Raw genomic sequence first — 17,633 nt, 5'->3', positions numbered from 1 at the left:
TGAGATTGGTCTTAAGAACAGTTTGGCAGTCCCTTACACCTTGCGGACATTGTTGTCATTGGTGGGGAGAGCTTTCACAACCACTCCCATAGGCCATTCATTCCTGTTGACCTGGGCGTCCTTTAACAGGACTACATCTCCTTCTTGAACATTCTGTCTGTTTTCAGTCCACTTTGTGCGATTCTGTAAGGTGGACAAATATTCTCCTAGCCACCTTTTTCAAAAGGTGTCTGCGTGGTTCTGAACATATTTCCACTGCTTTCCAAACAACTGTCCTGAGGAAAAGTTCCCGGAAGGGGCAGAAACTGTGTCCATCTTCTGAGTGAGTAACATTGCTGGGGTGAGTACTGCAGGACATTCTGGGTCAGTGGATACTGGAACTGGTCTTGCATTAATAATTGCCATTACCTCTGCCATAAAGGTGCTTAAGACTTCATGAGTGAGATGTGTCGATACATGTTGTACCAGCATTGCATCCAGAATGCGCCTGGCCACTCCAATCAGACGCTCCCAGGATCCTCCCATGTAAGAAGCATAAGGAGGGTTAAACATCCAAGTGCAGCCTCTCTCTTTTAGGTATTTTCCTACGACGCTGTTATCTGTGTGTAACCCTAATTCCTTACAAGCTCCCACGAAATTGGTTCCTCTGTCTGAACGCAGAAGCTTTGCTGGTCCGCGAATACAAAAGAACCTTAGTAGAGCATTGATGAAACTGTCTGTTGACATGGTTTCAATCAGTTCGATGTGTACAGCCCTAGTAGACATGCATGTAAAAAGTACAGCCCATCGTTTGCTCTGAGCACAACCTCCTCTTGTTCGACGAGTAACAACTGTCCATGGTCCAAAAACATCTCCAAGTATCCAGTATCCAGCACTGCGGACTGCCCCTTCAGTAATGTGACGTCCTTGATGAGCCACTTGCTCATGGAAATGTCTTACAAGCAATGTGGCGACATGATTGGTAGATGGGATGATTAGAGGATGTTTTTCATTTTCTGTGAGATCGGCAGAAGAGAGACGACCACCGACTCGTAGGAGGCCATTCTTATCCATAATCGGATTGAGCTTTTCAAGAGTGTCGTGTTTTGTTTTTGTCTGTTTTCCTCCTTCAATGTTTTTGAATGTCTCTTTGAATATGTCCTGCTGCACAGCTTGAGTGATAACAACCTTGGCCTGTACAAGTTCCTCGATGCTTGGCGTTTCAGTGAAACCTTTCCATCCTCTCTGATCACTTCTCTTTTGTTTAAAGGATGCAGCAACATGAATGAGTCTGGCTATGGCTCGACAAAGTGTAGTCCAACTTGAATACCTCTCAAAGTGCAGAGAGCCCAGCTGAAACTCTGATGTTGCAGTTACCAGAACAGTAACGTCTGGATGTACCTCCTTATCTTGGTCAGGTTCAATCAGCCTGAACAGATTGCCTTGCTGTGACTCTGTGGTTTTGTCTGAATACAGAAAGGCAGGGCCTTAAAACCAGTCACTGTCTTGAAGCTCGGCTGCTGAAATAAATCATGTGGCTCTGTCAGCTGGATTTTGCTCTGTTGGGACATAATGCCATTGGTTGGATAGATACCAGTGTTCTTTACCTTGAGGTAGAGGTGGTGCAGGCTCAGCTTGATCATTATCCAGCATTTTCTGCATGAACTGGATATAGTGATTTTTCATTTCTGGTTTTCTTTCCAGAGACTTTTGCAGTGAGCGGAGGCGTTTTAAAGCTTGCTCTCTGTTATTAGGAAGCCTTCTTCTTGGAGAACGAAAGGGTAAAGGAGCAACACAGCTTTTCTCTTTGTTTTGGTAAACCTCATTGTCCATGAGTGTTAAGAACGTTTTGTCATCTTCTGATAGTGCAGGCTTATCATCACACTTGGATCTATCAAAAACACAACTACCCAGGTTATCTGTGTCATGAGCAATGTTCGTAGTGTCCACACAATTTTTTGTCAGTGGGGTGTGCTGTTGTGGTGTGACCCTATAGTTTTCTTTCACATGAATAAGTAAGATGCCCGGCCAGTATCAACAGTGCGTGTCCTGTATACATTGACCTCTGACAAACTATGAGCCTTCCCTAAACACACCTCTCCCACAATAACCCAGCCTAAGTCCAGTCGTTGGGCGTAAGGAGCATTATTGGGTCCGTTAATTTGCTCACGTACCTTATGCACCCTCAAGATGTCTCTTCCCAGGAGTAAGAGGATTGGAGCATGATGATCCACAGGTTGGATCTTGTCTGCTACTTTGAGGAGATGTGGATGATGGTGTGCTATCTCAGGAGATGGTATCTCTGTCCTATCGTCTGGGACAGAGTCACATTCAATCAAAGGAGGTAGTTGGATATTCACTTTTCCATCCATGGACTCTATAAAGAAGTTGCTGGCTCTTCTTCCTAATACCTGTGCTTTTCCGGCACAAGTCTTTAACATGTATGGAGTGGGTCTGGTCTCGATTTCAAAGAGGTTAAAGAACTCTGACTTAGCCAGTGACCTATTGCTCTGTTCGTCGATCACAGCGTACATTTTGATTGCTTTCTCTCTTTTCCCGGCAGGGTAGACATTCACTATGCAGATCTTAGAACAAGAGCGTGAACTGCCGCTTGGGCCACATACCTCTGTGCACTTTGAGATAACTGAAGATGAATGATCGGTCTGCTCCTCTCCATCATGGTTTTCTGATTTTTTTTGCTTTCTGGGACAGGAGCCGGACCTGGATGCAAAGCTGATACATGCCTACCACTTCCACACTCAATACACTTGACCACTGTTTTACAGTCCTTTGCAATATGCTGCACAGACCCACAGCACCTATAACAAATACGATACTCTTTGAGATAAGCTTGGCGTTCTTCGATAGGTTTATCTCTGAAAAGCTTACATTTTTTGAGTGGGTGTGGTTTCTTGTGGATCGGGCACTGGCGACTAGGATCCTCAATTCTCTTAAGCTCAGGGCTACTCTGAACCGGATCTGCTGCAACGTCCATTTTGTGTGCCGACACCAAAGTTTTGTGATTATATGATGTGAGCTTCCTTGTATGAGGAGAGACATGGCTGGAACTGGATATGGCAAAGCTTGGGTCGTTTCTCATTTTTGCTTGCTGCTGAACAAATTGTGTGAAAACAAAGAAAGGAGGGAATGGCACACAATGAGTCTCTTTGTAATGAGTTCCTATGGTTGTCCATCTTTCCTGCAAGTTAAACTGGAGTTTTTCAAAAATCTGTCTAACTCCTCGAGCTGTGTCTAGAAAAGTGAGTCCTGGAAGGGCTCCATCTTGCTTTGCACATTCTAACTCCAACAGAATATCACTAAGCTCCCTCAGTTTAACATTGTCTTTGTTAGTAAGCCTGGGAAATTCCTCTAACTTTTTCAAAAGTGCATCCTCAATAACCTCAGGTGAGCCGTAGCACTCTTCGAGGCGTTGCCAGATCTTCTTGGCACCTTCCGTAGGATTGAGGTTATGTACTGCACGGATCCTTTTAGCTTGTTCTGATGACTTGGGACCCAACCATTTTGTCATCAGGTCTACTTCCTCTCTGGCAGATAGATCTAAGTCTTGATGCACTTATAAATGAGGCTTTCCATGACCAATAATTTTCAGGTTTGTCATCAAATTGCGAGAGACCTGTGCTCACCGCTTCTCTGCGGATGAGATATCTTGCAAAGTCTTGCGTTCCCTTGGAATCTGGTATTTGGTTGTTTGCACCATTGAGTGTGTGCTTGGGAGAATAAATACAAGTGTGACCAACATTTAATTTGTTGTCTTCTCTTTCAGAAGGTTCTACTACTGTGTGCTGAAAAGAAGTGTCTTGGAAAGAGTAACTCTCGTTGTTGCTGAACATAATCACTGGTGCGCTGGGCTGACCTTAAAGACTCAGCTTCAATATGGGTTTCTCTCTTGAGCTCCCTGCTTTGAGCTACTGCTTCTTCGAGGGCTGAAGCCTCTGCTTCAGCTGCAGCCACTGCTTTTTGACACTGGAGAACATGAAGGCTAGCATCTAGATCTGCTCTCTTTTTCATCATGTCAGCTTCTCTTTCTGCGTATGCAAGTTGAGCTCGAGCTGCTTGTGCTTTAGCGTAGGCTTTTGCGGCTGCAGAACTTGTAGATGTTGTTGATCTAGAAGACTGTGATCTGGTGTCAAATGGTTGTGAAGGCTGCTGCATTGTTAATCGTTGATCTGGGACCTCTAGTTGTGATTTGTCACCAGCTTCATTTAGCTGTTGCATATCGTAATCTCTATGATAACTTCTTCCTGAACGTAGACTCATGCTTGCTTAGTGTTGCTCTGTATTACTTGAGCCCGCCGTGTGATTGTCTTTTTACTGTGCTGTCCTCACAACACGTGACTTGGTGTATCTAGACAGCCAGCTAACAAAAAGTAGGAGACTCCAAACAAGGCTTGCTTTTCTCGTCATACACATTATCCTATGTTTACTTTATATTTGTAACTGAAAGAAACAGAAAGAAACCAAATCAACAAATAACACACGTCATTTCACACTTCATATGTTCGGCTCGCACACGCTAGCTTGACTTGAATGAAGCTAATTACAATAACATACACGTAATTTATCACATGTAACAGGTAACAACCAACATACTTACAAAGACAAAGGCACAAACGTAAAAAGCACATTCAGCATGGACATGAACTACTTCGCTTTACCGTCGAAACTAGCTTAGTTCACCGACAGCGAAATTACGTCAAAGATATGTTATTGAATAGAGAGTGGGGAGAACGCTCACTCTGCAACTAATTATATTAACAAAGATCCACTAAAATACACCACTCTCACTCTGACAAATTTCCAGAACAATAACATAATACTTTTTAGCTGCCTCATTTATTACTTATGAACTGAAAGGCATGACAAATAATATTAATAATAAAAATAATACAAAAGAAAAAGAGGAACTTTTCAAATAGTCTAAAATAATCATTTGGTCAAACGAATGCAGAAAATGAAGCAGACTAACAATTTCTAACAACCAGAGATTTCACGTGTTCTTCAGATGGAATCGAAACATGTTTTATTGATCTAAACTGGGAAAAAAGTATTTGTGTAAAATCTGTAACTCTGCTTTTTGTCTTTTATGTACGACCACAAGAGCTAACAGAGACGCCTGGAGACGATGCCAGTCTTTGGTGTGTGGATCCCCTCACTGGTGGTGTGGAGCAGACCAGACCTGAAGCCTGATCACTGTGTCTACTTTCACCGAGACCACTCACAAGAAAACTAGCAGCATCCGTCTTATTGTGGCCGAGTGAAGCTGAGAGATCCAGAGATGAAGGATGGAGAAGTGTCTTTGATTCTGCAGAGTGTCAACATCAGCCATGCTGGAACATATGGATGTGGAATTGGAGGGGGACAAGGAGAGGTGACCCTGAACTCATCAACACTGTGAACCTGAAGGTTGAAGACTCCGCTGAGTTTGTGGAGTTCAGTGTGTTTGTCTCTGGAACAGCAGTGAAGCTGCTTGGTGAACGTGAGGCTGTCCTATAACAGCAGAAAGCCTGTGTGGACGTTCCTCTGGTTAATGCTGCAGCTCAAACAAGCACAGTGGACGTTTGTGAAGTTCAGTGTAGCAGGAGAAGCTGGTGGAGCACTTTCTAAACACAAACTTAAACCACACGCAGTCGACTCTGTCTTCCTCCATAAAACTAGAAAGAATCTCTGTGTTTCCATCAGGTCACTGTACAAAGTGGTTCTGCTGTGTTTCATGTAGAGACAGTCTCCATCCAGTGTTCAATGCAGAGTAGTACACTCAGAATGACACAGGACAATGTTCAACAATATTCACAACAGAGTTGTTTCCATTTGAAAGACAGAATAGTAAATGTAAAGCTAACAGCTGAAGCTGAAATGTGACGTACTGATGTTGAATTTACAACAGGCACTAGTGGGCGTATAGACTTACTTTAAAGTTGGCGTTACACATATGAGAAGCTGACTGAGTGAACCAAAGTGAGACAGAGACAGCTCTGTGTGGGTGGAATAGAAATCATGATGTATTCAAAGACATTTCAATACATATGATTAAAGTTACATTACAGTTCAAATAACTTTCACCGACTCATTTACAGCTTGGTTCTGTTATTTTCTCCAACTTCAAGTTTCAAATATGAACTTTCTCTTTACAGATTTATCTTTCAAATGGACAAAACATACCGTCTATTTCCAGATTCTATCTAACCCACAGTCACCCTGAATAAATACCTGACTTGTGTCCACTGATAATTGTCCACTGATAATGAACAAAATGACCAAATATTGATGATTTCAGGTTCTTCAATGGGAAAATTTGCTGCTTTTTTACAATAATAACTTTGATATTTGGGAGGTTTTTGGATTTTTAGTTGGATGAAGCAAAACATTATGAGAAGCTGTCTGATTTGAGATATTGTACCTTTAAATCTGTGTCCTGGACTGATTTTTATTGATGAATGAATCAATGATGAGGATGAATGAAATCCTCTTTGTGAACATCTTTGTGATGTTCGTCATGAAGAAGATACAGAAACAACAGTTCTGCTGCTGATGGAGCAAGTGACCAACAGCAGCTCTGAAACTAAAGTCCGACCTGTTTTGAACCTGACTGTAACTCAGAGAGCTTCACAGTCTGTCAGTCAGTGTGTTTACATGGACTCAAGTCACCTGGTCACTGGAAATCTGAGTCTACGTGCAGCTAAAGAGTAATCGGATTACTCCTCCGCCCTGGGCTGATGTTGGAAGCGTGGTTCACAGATTTTATCTGTATGGAGACAGAAAAGATGCTTTCCACCACAAACATGTGTCTGTGACTGACAGCGCTGTGAGACAGACACAGACAAACACAGAGCTCATTTTTACAGCACAAACTGTCTGAATGAAAGAAACACACAGTGAAAAGGGACTTATTTAGACGTCTACGGGGAACTTTGTGTTGGTTTCAGTTTGAGTTGGACTTGATTTAGAAACGAGGCAGCACCATCTCTCAGCAGCCCACAAACCAAAGTCCCATTGAAAAGTGTCTTCTGTCATTAACATGATGAAAACAGCAGCAGAAGTCAAATCTGTATCAGCAGATACTCAGTATTTTAGGAATGGGGCCTAAATATTTAATGGGAGCTTCATAAGTTTACGCTGAATTGTCTTCTATCTCATTCTGATCCAAACAAACATGTGATGTAGTTTGACTTTAAAGAAGCAGTTCTACGTTTGGGAAACATCCAGAAGAATAAATCCACTGAGCAGCCTCTAAAGATTTACTAGTAAATGTGTTGGATCATTAGATTCCACACATTTCATTTGTCTTTCCACGTTCTCCTCTCATTCTTAAATGACATGAAGTTTGTTTCCCACAATGTTCAACAACTGGTTTCTACCAAACGTACCTGACTTCACTTCACTCACTTTATTTTCTCTCTTGATGTCGTGAAATCTCTTGTTGAGTGAAGCTCCAGGAAGCTTTGGACTGACATGTTTCTGTAGGTCTACAGTCGATATAAAGCTTAGAGCCTGGCATCAAACTGTAGAGGATCACTGTGGCATTTAGAAGGTAACAGACTGAAATAAAAGTCCAATCAACACAGCAACACAAGAACACACAAAACCAAACAGTGGAGACAATAAAGGCTGGGAGTCGATGTGTCAGGGAGCTTTTCTTCAAACATTACAACACAGATACAACCAAAGTAGACGTGGCTTTAATCTATTTAACAACATCATATTAAATCCCTTTAAGTCCAAACACTGGTTTTCTCCTCTTTCTGTAGCCTGAAGCTTCACTTTCTGAGACGATGGTGAAGCTCAGTGTTTGACACACTCAGAACCTGCTGGATCGTTTGGGATTTAGAGAAACAACAACTCTGATGTGAGCCGCTTTTTAGAAGAACCTTATTATTTAATGTGACTTTAAACCTCAACATGAGTCTGTGTTTGCAGCAAGATGCCAGTGATTCCAGAAACACCACTGATCATCACTGTGTGTTCATGTTACTAGAAATCGGACAGATACACTATGACGATGACAAACACACATATCACTGCCTGCGTCATCACTGTTTTTGGTGAACTGGGTTTTTTTATTTCTAACTTTGTGATGTTTAATTTGTGCCTTTTGTGTTTTTGTTTGTCGTCAACTGAGCAAAAAGAAGAATCTTGGATTAGTTTCATTTTCCTTTAGATAAAGTTTGTGTTGTTTGCTGCTGCTGAGCCGGTTCAGGTTCTTCTTCCAGCACAGTCTAGTTTCACAGTGAATAACTGGTGGAGAAAACTTTTAGCCGACTGTTTTAATGTGACACTTGTAATTTTTAATATAATTGTTTTAAACAGATTCCAAATAGTTTCAGTCCTTTTATATTTTTTTACCTGAAGAAGTTTCTGTGAAGGTGATTTTACTGAATGATGTGTTCATATGTTTGTGTCGGTACAACTCTATCTCCTGAAAGTTCCTATATAGTTTATCATGTTTTGTAGTAAATGTAATCATATAATCATTATGTTGTGGTGCTAAATATTTTTTGAATGAATGAAGCCTCATTTATTAATGGAAAGTGAGACACATGGAGAAAGTTGGTTTTAATCAGTTCACTGTTTAAAACTGATTTTTCTTCTCACAATAATGTTTCTATAAACAGTTAAAGGGAAATTTAGTGTTTAAAATTGAGTTGCAGTCAAAAACTTTGACATAACTAAAGGGACGGAGCTCAGTGAAGAGTCAGTTCAGCCTGAGACAGTCAGAGCAGAGAGCTGCTGGATAGTGATGGTAGATGATGCCTCATGGAGTGTGGGGCTCATTCCTCTAACTGTGTTGACTCTGTGTTGGTGAATGGATTCATAGCAACATCTGCTGGATTTGAAAAATCAGTGCAGGAGACCTGGATAAAGAGTGAGGAGAGAAACTGAACTAGGTTCATTCATTCAGACATGTGGACACCAGCTGAGTGATGAATGGTCCTGTTTAGAATAAAGTGCTGACTGAATGAAAGAGAAGTGGATCAATTCTAATTCATCTGAATAGAACCACAATAATATGACTCTGTGTCCTGTCTCATGGTTTGACTGTTGTTTCCAGACCTCCCAAGCGGGGCCTGTTCCAGCTGCAGGTGTCATCACGCTTACTGATTCCAGACCACACAGAGTATCTGGGACTCTTCTTCGGAGCTTCTCTCTGAGTTCTGCTGCAGTCTGTGTGCTTAGATTTGAGGCTTTACGTTGAAGTGCATGCTGCAGCGTTTGGATCATGGGAATGACCTTGGATCCAGAGACTCTTTTCTCTTCAGACAGCTCCACTGTAGCTGGATTGAAAGGAGCGAGCACGCTGAGAGTTTCTCCTCTGATTTCATGGTGTTCAGCAGTAAGTGGAGTGATATCTGTTTTTAAAGAGGCCACAGATTCCCACACTGGCTCCTTTTGGTCCTTCATTCTTCCAGCATGTGGTCTGAGCTGTTCCATCGAGTTGGAACCACTTCATGATATGAACTTAGCTCTTTGTGCTTTAAACAACAGACAGAGTTCACTGTGACCAGAATCTAACTTTAAGAACATTTTAATTCTTTCAAGGGAGCAGTAGTTACAATCACAATGAGCTTCAGATACAAGTGCTGCTGCTCAGAGAGTCCGTCTCCCACAGGCCTTTAATATCAGTACAGAACATTTGAAAGACAAAGATACATGAACATGTTTCCACTTACATATGTTTCATTGAACGGTGGTATGTTCCTAGGGAGTATGTGGGGGTGAAGCACATTCAGGGCAGGTTACACAGTTCATCTGTTTCCAACAGTTAGTTAAGACTCCTGACATGATCTTTTTATGGTGACACAGGAACACAGCAGCTGCATTGTATAATGTATAACAATCATATTTTCTATCATTTCCCTCCTGTTTATTTACAATCAAGAGTTCATAATAAAACATCATCAACAAAGATATAAAACAAATAAGTAATTAGATGGAAGAACCGGATAGAAAACAAATAAATGTTAAATTCGGATGATCTGTGTTTCTTTGGAACTACGTCAGTCCCACACCACTTCTCTCCACTTTCAGTGTGGACATCATTGTTCATTACTCATCAGACCCCCCAGGTAGCATCAAACAGGCTGAAGATACAGAGTTGGTCCCATCATAGTTGTTTTCTGTCTGTGGAACAAGCTCATAGACACAGTTAGTTTTGGTCAGTGCTGTTTCAATCAGTCTCTGCATGAGCTCCCTGAGACATGGGATGCAGCAGGATCCACACACCACAAGTAAAGATACCAAATAAGAAGAAAGTCCTGCATGCATTCATTTTAGAACCATCAGGTCACTGGCAGAAGGGGGGAGGTGACCAAGAATGGTTTTAATGCTGCACATGCAACATAATTAGATACATAGCTTCTTAAGCAGTAAGCTATGCAACAAATTCAACCTAGGAAGCACATGTCTTCCTATCTATGCATTACTGACCCTTTCCAACTTCCTCCTGTCCTATCGCTCTCTTCATAATATGTTGTTTTTCAGTACTATTAGTCTGCTCTCTTGGAGTTATGTTCTCGTGCCACAATATGGGTATAACAATAAACAAAACCACGAAAACAATGTGAACTTCAACCCACACCAAGGTGGATGGATGTCAAGATCTATTTTCCATGATAGAGTGACCTGAGATGTGTATGAGGTATTGTTGGTTTCTTCACTGGTTTAAGACAAGTGCCCCCTATTAGAATGTACTCCCCTTTGTAGCCAGACCTTGGGATTGTTGTAGAGAATGATATGGAATTAAAAGATCTAAGATGTAGGCTGAAGCCAGGCCATGTAGGACTCAATAAAATCTTTCAACTTCCAAATACACAGGGAGCCAATGGAGGGCGGAAAGAATAGGGGGGAATAGCTGAGTTCTGGATAATCTAAAGGCCCAATTAAAATAATTATTTGAGTTAAATTGCATCAAAGGACATCCGGATTTTTATATCAGACACACAAAATTGTAAAGAACTCTTCCATGTTGCATGGTCCATGAGTGCGATAGAGCAATACAACTGTGTGTCATCAGCGTAATAGTGGAATAAATTACTACATCCGCATAAAAACATCTGAGGGCAGCACAACATTAAAACACTAAAACAGAACATTTAACACAATCAACATTTATGAAAAGGTCAATGATGACCAGTAGAAGATCTCTATCTCTGTTAGCTGACTGGCTTATTATGTTGGAAACTATATGATTGTTATAACCAAGGTAAGTTCTTGCCCTGACCGACATTTTTTTTTCTTTTTTAAACATTCATGATGGTTCACTCTCAGAGCTTCTTTAACAACAACACAAAAACTCTTCTTCCACTTGGACACTTTGGATTTTGCTCCAAATGTTCAAATGAAACTTTTCCATCACAGGGATCAAGAACTAACTTTTGAACATGAACATGAAAAAAAACAGACAGGAATATTATTCCGGAAAAAAATCAACTCAAACCTTAAATAACTTATATAATATTTTGCTCTCCATAAAAATTTATTCTGTCTAAATTATAAAAGTTACGAATAAAGTGAACAGTTAAAAGTACAAACATTCAAATTTCTTTACTCATGTCATTTTATATAAAAAAATAAACTTAAATTTGAAATATTCCAAAAGATTTTGCTCGCCATAAAAATATATCCTGTCAAAATTATACAAATTCAAAATATGAACATGCTGCATAACAAAACCTGGAAATATAAATAAAATTTGTGCTTTTCAGCAATAACAAATGAAATCATTCAGTCGTCTTTGCTCTTCAGTAATTTTTTAAGAGCTGGACGCATGGCATCTTTTTTTGGCAACAAGTTAGTTTATGTTTGGTGTGAGGTTCAAGCTGCATGTAGACGGAGCTGGAGGGAATGGAGTGAATAAACTGTGCAGCCCTGCAGTGCAGCTCAGTCAGCTCCATCTGAATTTGCACAGGTGCAGTTCCACAGTCCACATCGAAGCAAAATTATTTTCTTGTTCGTCAAAGTCACCAAAGCGCAGTGCGCTCAGTTTATCAGCAAAATACATATTTGGGAACACCGTTGTGCCGAATTGGTTCAACATTACTTGGCATCGTGAGGGCTAGCTTGGCAAAAACTTGCAGCATCATGAGCTGGATTTGATTAACGTGGGAAGGCAGCTGAGGCGCTGCATTAGGGGATCTGTAGTTTATGTTACCATCCTTTCATGTCACTGGGCCATTAATAACAATTATATATAAAATGACCTCTTGAGCCGGATATAATTACACATCGGGTCAGATGTGGCCTGCGGGCCTTGAGTTTGACACATCACTATGAACAGCAGCACTGACGTCTAATAATGTCAGTGGATCAAAAAGAGAGAGAGAGAAAAGACAGAACAAGACTTCAGAACAAGTCCTCAACATCTGGATCCTGGAATAATCATAGCGTCATCTTTACATTTAGTTATTTAGCAGCCGCTTTTATCCAATGCAACTTGAGAGGTGAGGAACAAGGCCAGCAAACAAAATCTAAGTCAAGGAGAAAAACATCAAAACAAAGTGCTATCAAAAAAGTGTTCCTGTTTCAAGAGATTTGAGTGCAAAGTTCTGCAGCTCATTCCACCATCGTGGGATCATTGAGCTGAAGAGTTTTCCTTGGTGTCTACTGTGTGGTGCTGGTACCACTCGACATCGTTCACCGGTTGAGCGCAGTGGACGGGAGGGAATGTAGACCTGAATGATTGAATTAAGATGGAGCTGTGGAGTTAACCACTCTGTAGGCAAGAGACAGAGCTTTGAACTTGATCCTTGCAGCCACAGGAAGCCAATGCAAAGATCTGAAGAGCGGTGTGACATGAGACCTTTTTGGTTGATTAAAAATGAGGCGTGCTGCTGCATTTTGGATCATCTGGAGGGGTTCGGTCGTGGATGCCGGTAAACCCATCAGTAGTGCATTGCAGTAATCCAGAAGAGATAAGATCAACGCCTGTACAATGAGTTGGGTCGTGTACCCCGTCAGGTAGGGTCTGATCTTTCTGATACTGTGGAGGGCATATCTACACGACCTAGAGACTGTGGCGATGTGTTCCGTGAAGGTCAGCTGGTCATCAATGATGACCCCCAGGTTCCTGGCTGACTTAGTAGGGACAATCACCGCAGATCCAATGTTAATTCTGATGTTGTGTTGAGTTGAAGGTCTGGCAGGGAAGACTAGAAGTTCAGATTTGGGAATGTTGAGTTGAAGGTGTCTTTCTCTCATCCAGGCAGAGATGTCAGAGAGACAGTAGAGTCATCCGGTGGGAAAGACAGGAAGAGCTGTGTGTCAACCACACTGCAGTGATAAGAAATGACATGAGAAAGGATGATAGAGCCCAGAGAAGTCTTCTCTAGGCTCCCATCAGGGAATTTTCCCATCAGGGGTCGCCACAGCAAATCATCCTTTTCCACCTCACACTATCATGGACATCTTCTACCCTAACACTAGCCAACCTCATGTCCTCTGTTAACAAAAGAGCCTAGAGAAGAAGTATGGATAAAAAAAAGAAGAGGACCACGGACGGAATCACATCCCTGCCAGAAAACCTTGAAGGTTCGTTCAAACAAGTATGACCGAAGCCAGGCAAGAGCTGATGCAGAGATGCCCCAGTCCTCTTTAAAGGACTGGAAGAGGAACAAGCTTACAAGGAATCATTTAGAACTGGTTCAAGAAGAAACTGATTGAATCCATGAATCTGAAAACGTGTGTGTGAGTGAAAGAGACAGACATGTACAGACTGAACTATCTGTTCAACAGAGACGACGTTTCTCTGACAGGACGACACTCTCAGTACTACACTGAACACAGAGACACTGAGGAACCAGGAAACCAGAACCCAAGCCTAAACCCAGGATAAAGAGGTTCAGTGAATGTGGTGTTGAAGGTGTGGAGGTGGATCAGTTTGTCAGAGGAGACTCTGTAGAAGGACAGAGTCCCAGCAGGACAGTCCACATACACTGATACTCTGTGAGAGACAGAGGAGGAGATGGATGTTAATCTGTTATTGTGACAGACAGAGTAACCACTAACATCAGAGCAGCTCAGACTCCAGGACTGATCGTTCCTTCCAAACCAACAATCTTTACTGTCTCCTCTCCTTCTGATTCCTCTGTAACTCACTGATATAGAAACTCTTCCGCTCCACTCGACCTCCCAGTAACAGCGACCAGTCAGACCATTACTACACAGCAGCTGAAGACACTGGTCAAATCTGTCTGGATGATCAGGATATGACTGATCCTCCTTCACACGTGTCACCTTCCTGTTGTTGTCAGACAGTCGTAGTTTTCTGTTCACTGTGTTTGTGTCGATGGTGAGTTGACAGAAATCTGATGGAGAGAACAAGACACAATCCAGCTGCAGTTATTAATCTATCATCAGTTTGATGAGGACTCATGACAGGGATTTGAATGAGTGATGTGACAGTTTGAAGATGGTTGAATGTTGCTGCTTTGTTTTCATCAGTCTCATTAAAAACACACTTACACTTCCTCAGACCTGGTCTCAACCATCGGACTCCACCAGGCTCCACCCTGAAAGGAGGAGGGGGGTCAGAGCAGCACATTCTCTTTCAGCATGCACACATGGACATTACATGGCTCTCATACACACAGTGTGTTCTGGTTCTGTTCTAATGGAGGCTTGTATGTAGGGATGGACATTCAGCAAACAACTAAGGAATTGGAGTCCTTATCTTGGAATTCTATGGAGCAGGGAGGTGACATGGAGGAAAGATGTGCTTCAGTGAACATTTGTCATCAGTTGAAATGTTTCCAGCAAAAAACTACTTTCTGCTGCAGTGTTCATCAACACGACTCCACAGTGACACACAAACTAATGCTGACACATTTTTCTTCCTTTCATGGCAAAGAGGTGTGTTTGTTTTACTCATCTAAACAAACAGAGTCATTAATCATTAACATCCCTACTTCCTCCTCCATCAGACATTGTCTGTGGCTACAGCAGGCCTCTCCATACCTGAGAGTGTCAAGTGTGCAGTGTGGATCCTCCAGTCCAGCAGACAACAGCTTCACTCCTGAGTTTCCTGGATGATTGTAGCTCAGGTCCAGCTCTCTCAGATGGGAGGGGTTGGAGCTCAGAGTTGAGGCCAGAGAAGCACAGCCTTCCTCTGTGATCAGACAGTATGACAGTCTGCACACACACAAAACAACACACAGGACACTTGTTGATGGGTTTTATTTTTTATTTGACGCAAAATCTGTCAAATATGGTGGAAACAATTTCTTGTTTTGCATCAGTTGTTCATGAAATGTAATCTGATATAAGTCACAAATATAAACAAACACAATATTTGTAAGATAATAAAACACCTGAAGAGTCCTGATTATTCATGTCTTCATTGAACACAACCATTAAACATACAGAGTGATGGTGGAAAAAGTCATTGAAACACTGTCTGATGTCACAACGTCAACTATAGTCAGTTGTTAGCAAACCTGGAGTCCAATCAATAAAATAAAGAAAGGAGGTGTGGTTTAGAGCTATATGTCTGTTCAATAAAGACATGAGAGATCATTAATGTTTTATTTTATAATTTACTTAAAATTGTTTTTTACATTTGTGGCATTCAGGTTACATATAATGACTAATTAATGCATAAAATCAGAAAATTATGAAAAGTGACAACTTTTTTGCCACAACCTTTAACAACAACGTTAACAGGAAAATCTTCTCTGAGTCTAAATGCTCATATATATATATATATACACACACACACACACACACATATATATATATATATATATATATATATATATATATATATATATATATATATATATATATATATATATAAAGTAGAAATACTTGTGAGAATCTTCTGCAACTTAAAACTTGTGACATTTGAAAGTTTAGTCTGCTTGGGTTACTCAGCAGTTTTTGACTTTTGAAGTATCTCCAATTATCCTTTTAGACACAAAGTCTCTGGATCTAAAAAAACCTGCAGAAAAACTTAAATGTACTTAAGTTAATGAATCCTAACCTGAGAGTTTCCAGTTTACAGTGTGGATTCTCCAGTCCAGCAGACAGAAGCTTCACTCCTGAATCCTGCAGGTTGTTGTTACTCAGGTCCAGTTCTCTCAGACTAGAGGACTGGGAGCTGAGAACTGAGGATAGAGCTTCACAGCTTCTCTCTGAGAAGTTACAGCTACTCAGTCTGAAAAACAGTGATGTATAACATGACAACATTTGTGTTAATCTGTAATCAGCTATAATGGTGACTCTGAATTGAAAAGATAAAACACATTGAGATAACATCAGACAGCAAAGTACAGATATTTTATATATTGTAAAACTACTGGAAACTTATAACTTGTGACATTACAAGGTTTAATCTGCTTGGGTCTCTCTCATGTCAGGAGTTATGAACATTTTAAATATCTCCAGTTATTTAAAAAACAAAAACTTGACCTGACCTGAGAGTTTCCAATTTACAGTGTGGATTCTCCAGTCCAGCAGACAGAAGCTTCACTCCTGAGTCCTGCAGGTCGTTGTTACTCAGGTCCAGTTCTCTCAGACTAGAGGACTGGGAGCTGAGAACTGAGGACAGAGCTTCACAGCTTCTCAGGTAACAGCCCCTCAGACTGAAAAACAGTGATGTATAAACATGACAACTTTTGTGTCAAACTGTAATTGTCACAGTTCCTGCCTGATGCTGGCCCAGTTTGTTTCTCTCTCTCTTTCACCCGGTCCCACTCCTGCTGCTCTGCTCCCCAGTCACTTCCTGCTATGCCCATACATGAACTGACTTACTCTTCCATTCCCTCTGCACTAATTACTGATCAGTTCCTCTTGTAATCACCCTCTCCTTTATAAGCTCCCTTCAGCCCTCAGTTCCCTGCTAGATTGTCAGTTCTAAGTATGACTCTCCAGCCATTTTCTTGCCTTGCTTCCCTGCCCAGGTTAGAATTTACTAACAAGTAAATTGTTAGTATTTCAGATAGCATGGAAAGAGAGCATACTGAACTATAAAAAAACTCTGCTCAGCTAGATCAATGTATCTCTCCACTCTTATAGAAAACAACAAAAAAAACCTAGATTTTTATTTAATACAGTAGCCCCTATACCGACACACTTTCTAAAACAGATAGTCCCAAAGTGTTTTAAATTAGCAGTTATTAAACCGCTAATTAAGAAACCTGATCTCGACCCCTGTCAGCTGTCCAATTACAGGCCTATATCAAACCTCCCATTTATCTCAAAGATTCTCGAAAAGATAGTAGCTGGGCAGCTATCCTCGTATCTTCATAAAAATAACATACACAAACTCTATCAGTCAGGATTTAGGCCTCATCACAGCACAGAGACGGCACTTGTTAAAGTAGTAAATTACCTCCTATTGGCCTCTGATCAGGGTAGTGTCTCTATGCTTGTACTACTCAACCTCAGTGCAGCTTTTGACACCATTGACCATAGTATTCTCCTTCACAGACTAGAAAATGATGTTGGAATTAAGGGAACGGCCCTCTCCTGGCTTAGGTCCTATTTGACTGATCGTTATCAGTATGATGATCTAAATGGCGATTACTTCACATGCTCTCCAGTGGAGTTTGGTGTTCCATAGGGTTCAGTTTTAGGCCCACTGCTTTTTTCCCTCTACATGCTTCCTCTGGGCAGTATAATCCATAAGCATGGTATTAACTTTC

At 41.2% G+C, this 17,633-nt stretch overlaps 2 protein-coding genes across 2 annotated transcripts in view; both read right to left on the bottom strand.

Annotated features, from left to right (window-relative positions):
• The window catches only part of LOC113168127 (NACHT, LRR and PYD domains-containing protein 12-like), a 260,345-nt gene that overhangs the window by 166,018 nt on the left and 76,694 nt on the right, over positions 1 to 17,633 (bottom strand). The gene's annotated exons all lie outside the window — the stretch shown is intronic.
• The window catches only part of LOC113168131 (NACHT, LRR and PYD domains-containing protein 12-like), a 46,686-nt gene continuing 42,814 nt past the window's right edge, over positions 13,762 to 17,633 (bottom strand). The window contains exons 11-14 of the mRNA XM_033326628.1: positions 15,971 to 16,144; positions 14,947 to 15,120; positions 14,455 to 14,501; positions 13,762 to 14,297 (exon numbers count right to left, since the gene is read on the bottom strand). Coding sequence (XP_033182519.1) covers positions 13,762 to 14,297; positions 14,455 to 14,501; positions 14,947 to 15,120; positions 15,971 to 16,144 — 931 coding nt within the window. The remainder of the gene's footprint in view (positions 14,298 to 14,454; positions 14,502 to 14,946; positions 15,121 to 15,970; positions 16,145 to 17,633) is intronic.

This window comes from Anabas testudineus, chromosome 18 (assembly GCF_900324465.2).
Source record: "Anabas testudineus chromosome 18, fAnaTes1.2, whole genome shotgun sequence".
NCBI lineage: Eukaryota > Metazoa > Chordata > Actinopteri > Anabantiformes > Anabantidae > Anabas > Anabas testudineus.
The sequence above is the reverse complement of the archived record's forward strand: the minus strand, read 5'-3'. Positions and strand labels throughout refer to the sequence as shown.